The sequence below is a fragment of the Octopus bimaculoides genome, chromosome 14 (genome assembly GCF_001194135.2).
Source record: "Octopus bimaculoides isolate UCB-OBI-ISO-001 chromosome 14, ASM119413v2, whole genome shotgun sequence".
Lineage (NCBI taxonomy): Eukaryota > Metazoa > Mollusca > Cephalopoda > Octopoda > Octopodidae > Octopus > Octopus bimaculoides.
In genome coordinates, this window is record NC_068994.1 from 42,195,339 (window position 1) to 42,201,544 (window position 6,206).

Here is a 6,206-nt window from a genome sequence, read left to right on the forward strand (position 1 = left end):
CAGCATGGTCGCAGTCAAATGACTGAAACAAGTAAAAGAGAGTAAAAGAGTAGGGAGTATTTCGGGGACTACTCATAATACATACACACAAATATATTCGAGTGCCTTCAAAAGAAGAGTAATTGACTGATTGGCTCAACATACTGAAAATAGTAGCAAAATTTCTTTCAAATTATACCTTACTAACATAAGATTACATTAAACATAGGCCTGTTCAATTAAGGTTAGCCTGAGAATTAACAAAATCTGAAAGTAATGATAGATTTAAAAAATTGATTCTTATTTCTTTATTGCCCACAAGGGGCTAAACATAGAGAGTACAGACAAAGGGATTAAGTCGATTACATTGCCCCCAGTGCGTAACTGGTACTTAATTTATCGACCCCAAAAGGATGAAAGGTAAAGTCGACCTTGACAGAATTTGAACTCAGAACATAGTGGCAGACAAAATACCGCTAAACATTTTGCCTGGCATGCTAACACTTCTGCCAGCTCGCCACCTTGATTCTATGAAGTATTCAGCAATGTATGATGAACAGTAGCACTCAATACTTGTTGGAATGATTTTGTAATGGAATTTTCTTTAGCAGCCATTGGAGAGAGGGGAGAAAAGAGGAAAGAGAGAATATCTTGTCAGCTCAGGGTTCTAGAAGAAGTGACTTACCCAATGTGCCACAAGCACAGTGGAACTGAACTGAAAATGGTTACTGTGAAGACAAAACCTTGTCAGAAAGCCACTAGATTAGATGATTGAATGATAATCTAGACTTTATTGCATCTTGACACTGGTCAGGATTACTGTAGAGAGATGTGTTCAGGTTGTGTTATTGACCAAATACTGGAAGAATATTGAGTAGAATGTATTGTTGATATCCATTGAAGTAAATATGCGTAATAGTTCAAACTTGATGGCTATTTCTATTATTTTTATTGCAAACCTGGAATAATTCAAGTTAATGTTTTTATCAATTGCTTGGATAGCAGTATTTGAGGTTTTTAAATAATGTTAAATTAAAACAAACTACAAAGCCAGAACTAAAATCCAATGGTCAAAACTGTTTTCTTTGATCAATTTTGGCAATGAAGTTAACTTATTCACTCAAAAGTATTCTGTGCCAAGCTAAGTTGGCAAGGTTTTTGATAAATGTATAAATTCATATATTCCGATATATTTACAAGCGAATGTTGTTACATCCACTCTAACATAAAACGAGGTAAGTATATGATATCTAATATATATTTATTTAACTTAAATATATCGAGTCTACAACATAGACTTTAATATCCATGATAGATGAGCCATAAGTCAATAAATGAATGTTGTCAGAGTGATTGAGTTGCTAAGTGATCGAAATAAACATAACTATGAAAAAAAAAAAGAAAAGAAATAAAGAGCTAAAGGAAAAGAGTATGATATGACAAAACAACTAAACTTGTGACAATGTTCAATGTTTTATTAACTATATTTTATTCATTGGTATTGTTTTTTTATTATTTATAAAATATTGCCATATAACCCAAGTAACAGCTCAACATATTAATCAAATGAAATACAATAACAACAACAACAGCAATAACAACAGCAACAACAAAAGTAACACCTTTAGTCAATCATTATAAGTCTAGGCAAAACTAGAAAATTTGTTCATGCAGAAGATATTTATATTGCTATACAGTAGAGTAACTGACAAAGGTACTGTGTGCCTATATATTAGATGAGCAATCACTAAAATGTTGCTGCAAACAAGGCAATCAGTCAGGGCATATAATGAATAAAATGGCAAACTATACCAATAAAAATTACAATAGGAAATCGCATAAAACTTTTGCACAATCTATAAAACAGAAAGTTAGGTTTAGCTATGATTTCTAAATAGAATAAACAGCCAAATTATTTTTTCTACGCCTCTCATATATTACATTTGACAGTATGATTTTAAATATTTCAAAATATTTGTATTGTAGATAGATGAATTATATTTACACACACACACACATGCATACAGAAATATATATCTACAAAGATGCATGCACAGATGCTTTATACATATTTGAATTATGCAACAGAAGCAGTTTTATACTGAAAATATAATGGGAACCACAAAACGTATGTGTTGTTTAAACACCAGAAACTTGTTTTCCATCTGGGAAAAATCCCTTTAAAGAAGTATTGTGTTGAAAATCACAATATACTTCAGAGCTAGGCAAAATGAAATTGCCCCAGAAGTGATCATGAAAGGGACAGATATTTGTGTATAACATTGTATAGTTGCACCTTATCAATGTCATATGCTCATGTCACTTTTTCTTTTATTCTTTTATTTGTTTCAGTCATTTGACTATGGCCATGCTGGAGCACCGCCTTTAGTCGAACAAATCGACCTTAGTACTTATTCTTTGTAAGCCTAGTACCTATTTTATCGGTCTCTTTTGCCGAACCACTAAGTTACGGGGACGTGAACACACCAACATCGGTTGTCAAGTGATGGTGGTGGGGGACAAACACAGACACATAAACGTACACACACACACACACACATTTATATACATATATATATGACGGGCTTCTTTCAGTTTCCATCTACCAAATTCATTCACAAGGCTTTGGTTGGCCCGAGGATATAGTTGAAGACACTTGCCCAAGGTGCCAAACAGTGGGACTGAACCCGGAACCATGTGGTTGGTAGCAAGCTACTTACCACACAGCCACTCCTGCACCTATTACTTCTGTAATGAAAAAGTTATACTTATCTGAGAAGCAAAGATTGGGACCTTCTGGTGCCTTCAATATATGGAGATATGTGTTCTATTGTGGACTAATGCATTTAGTTATTGTTATTATTATAATCCTTTAAATTCCAGATATATTTGATTAGTGAGGTTATTTAATAATTTTCAATGACCCAATACGATATTTTGTCTCTATTATTTGCAAGACAACCCTAACTTAAACTTATGCTTTAGAAAAACGATTGTCATTGAATGGGCAAATATTAGTACTGATGTGATTACAAACAGGAGAAAAGTTCTGCATTTTTGACATAGTCTTCTTCAGCAGTGAAATATTTGGTGCAACATTTCTTCACCATAAAGCTGTTTTTGTAATGATCTTATGATATCCATTATCTATAGAAAAATGGGAAATATTCATTCAGTTTAGGAAGATCTTACTACTATTGGAATGGACATTTAAACTATATGAAAGATTATATGATATCATATTTCTAATACACATATCCACTGATGTTCTCATTAAAATATATCAACAGGGAACAGCAGTTGGGTGCAGCAGGAGTATCCAAAAGGTGTATGGATGGGCAGCAGGTAAAAGGTAAGTAGACGTACTGAGGGGAAAAAGCAATAACACAGGTGAAGGTGTGCCATGAGTGACGCAGGGGAGATGTAAGGTGATGGGTAGTAAAGCTGGCTTGGTCATGGTAGTATAAACACATATACATATTCATAAACACACACACACACACATATATGAATACATATATACATTGTTCTTGTTGTTTATTTCTTCTCAAGCCATGCCTGACTCATAAGGGCTGGTTTCCCGGTTTCATTGGTGTATAGGTTCTCCACCTGGATGGGACGCCGGTCTGTCGCAACATATACACATACATATATATGTTACAGCTTTATAGCCACTACCCTTATATGAGGCTATATTTTTACCATGGCTAAATATATCTTCTGGATCACAGCATTTTACCATTCAGTAGAGTTCTTTGTCATCTTTTCCCTGGGCTGTACCATCTTTAAGTTTGCAATAACACATGCATGTACATATATACATACACACACACACACACACACACACACATATATATATATATATATATATATATATATATATATATATATATGAATGCATATCTGTATATGTTTGTATATATCTGTATTTATTATCTATCTGTCTGTCTTTCTGCCTGTCTGTCTGTCTGGTTGTTTATCTGTCTACCTACCTATCTGTCTGTCTTCTGACTATTTGTCTTCTGTCTATCTAGCTATGTTTGCTGTGTATATGTGAATGCATGTGTATGTATGAAAGAGAGAGAGAGAGAATGTGTGTGTGCATATAAGCATCAGCATTTGTCTGTTTTCCCAGAAACTACTCCACACTTTTCCAAGGAATCTTTCCTAAAATTTGCATACATCTCCACAATTATCTTAGAATAATGCATGAAGAAAAATGAAGTCAGAGGTTTCTCTGGGGCAATATCTGTAAATTTCAAAATCACATAACCAACCGGACACACATGCATATGTACATACCTGCAACAATACACAACTTCATGCATGCAATGATATATATATATACCTTTGAGTTTGACAAACTGTCACCATGGCAACAACAGTAGATAGATTTTGGTTTCTATGCTTTTAAAGAATGCTTCATTACCAAAAATATTCTTTCTAATTTTAAAAACTAAATGCCAAAACCTCCACTTTTTTTTTTTTACTCTTTTTACTTGTTTCAGTCATTTGACTGTGGCCATACTGGAGCACCGCCTTTAGTTGAGCAAATCGACTCCAGGACTTATTCTTTGTAAGTCTAGTACTTATTCTATCAGTCTCTTTTGCCGAACCGGTAAGTTACGGAGACATAAACACACCACCATCGGTTGTCAAGTGATGTTGGGGTGACAAACACAGACACGCAAACATATACACACATATACATATATATATATATATATATACATATATACGACGGGCTTCTTTCAGTTTCCGTCTACCAAATCTACTCACAAGGCTTTGGTCGGCCTGAGGCTATAGCAGAAGACACTTGCCCAAGGTGCCACGCAGTGGGAATGAACCCGGAACCATGTGGTTGGTAAGCAAGCTACTTACCACACAGCCATAAATTGAAAATGAATTAAGTGATATGAGTTTAATGAAGTGAAGGTGCATGACTTGGTGGTTAGGGTATTCAGCCCATAATCATAAGGCCATGAGTTCAATTCCCAGAAACAGATTGTATCCTTGAGCAAGACACTTTATTGCACATTACTCTAGTCCACTCAGCTGGCTAAAATGAGTAGTACCAGTATTTCAAAGGACCAGCCTTGTCACATTCTGTGTCATGCTAACTACGTTTAGGGTATGCATGTCTGTGGAGTGCTCAGCCGCTTGTTCCTTAATTTCACGAGCAAGTTGTTCCTGTGATTGGATCAACTGGAATCCTTGTCATCATAACTGACGGAGTGCCATAAGCTTAACAAAGAAAAAACAAAACAAAAAGAAATTCATATATTTGGCAATGTGGTCAATACTGTATGCTAAACATGATGTAACCATCATCGTCCTCATCACACCACCACCACCACCACCATTTTCATCATCATCATTGTTGTTATATTTCCTTGCCATCATCATCCTAATCATCATTTGAAGCCCTTATAAGCTAGCAAAAGCATTAGCATATTGATTAAAAAACTTAGCTGCATTTCTTTCAGATCTATACGTTATGAGTTCAAATTCTACTGTCAACTTTGCCTTTCATTGTTTTTAGAGTCAATAAAATAAATAACAGCTGGGTCACAAGAATCAATGTTATTGACTTACCCACTCCCTTCAAAATTGCTGGGTTTTTTGCCAAAATTAGAAAGAAGCATTATATTATCATTATTATTTTATTGATCCCCTAAAGGATGAAAGGCAAAGATGACTTTGACAGAATTTGAAATCAGAGAGCTGGAACAAATGCCACAAAGCATTTTGTTCTTTGTTCTAATGATTCCACCAGTTCTTCACCTTTCATTTAAAACTATCAGATTTAACACTTTTTCACAACTATTTACAAATTTACAAAATCATTTTTGGTTTCAAATAAAAGTTATATAACAGAAGTAGATTTAGAAAAGAAAAAAAAAATTAAGACTCATAATATACCTGATATTTCCTCATATTGTCCTGTGTCCAGTCCATTCCAGCCATGAACACTCTCCATGACAACTGGTCCACAATCAAATTTATAGTCGCTGGCAAGAATGTCTCGGTCAATATCAGAGCTAGCAGAATTACCAGCAGCTTTCTGAACGTTCATCTAATAAGAAATGAAGTGAAAAAACAAACTAGAAAACAGATATACATACACACACACACACACACACACATATATATATATATATATATATATATGTAAATCTGTTGTGTGTGTATATATATATATATATATGTAAATTTGTTGTGTGTGT

The 6,206-nt window shown here is 34.4% G+C and overlaps 1 protein-coding gene and 1 long non-coding RNA gene across 4 annotated transcripts in view; one reads left to right on the forward strand and one right to left on the reverse strand.

The window, feature by feature from the left end:
- Positions 1-6,021, forward strand: part of LOC128249443 (uncharacterized) — an 84,306-nt gene extending 78,285 nt beyond the window's left edge. Inside the window, exons 3-4 of one of the 2 annotated variants that reach the window (XR_008265565.1) lie at positions 3,270-3,331; positions 5,933-6,018. This is a non-coding gene — a long non-coding RNA (uncharacterized LOC128249443). Of the gene's footprint in view, positions 1-3,269; positions 3,332-5,932 lie in introns of both variants that reach the window. The other variant, XR_008265566.1, reaches the window with a different exon arrangement.
- Positions 1-6,206, reverse strand: part of LOC106880364 (protocadherin beta-15) — a 94,879-nt gene that overhangs the window by 10,669 nt on the left and 78,004 nt on the right. Inside the window, exons 3-4 of one of the 2 annotated variants that reach the window (XM_052973111.1) lie at positions 5,902-6,055; positions 1,523-3,126 (exon numbers count right to left, since the gene is read on the reverse strand). In XM_052973111.1, coding sequence (XP_052829071.1) covers positions 3,083-3,126; positions 5,902-6,055 — 198 coding nt within the window. In that variant the 3' untranslated portion in view covers positions 1,523-3,082. Of the gene's footprint in view, positions 1-1,522; positions 3,127-5,901; positions 6,056-6,206 lie in introns of those variants that run through there. The other variant, XM_052973113.1, reaches the window with a different exon arrangement.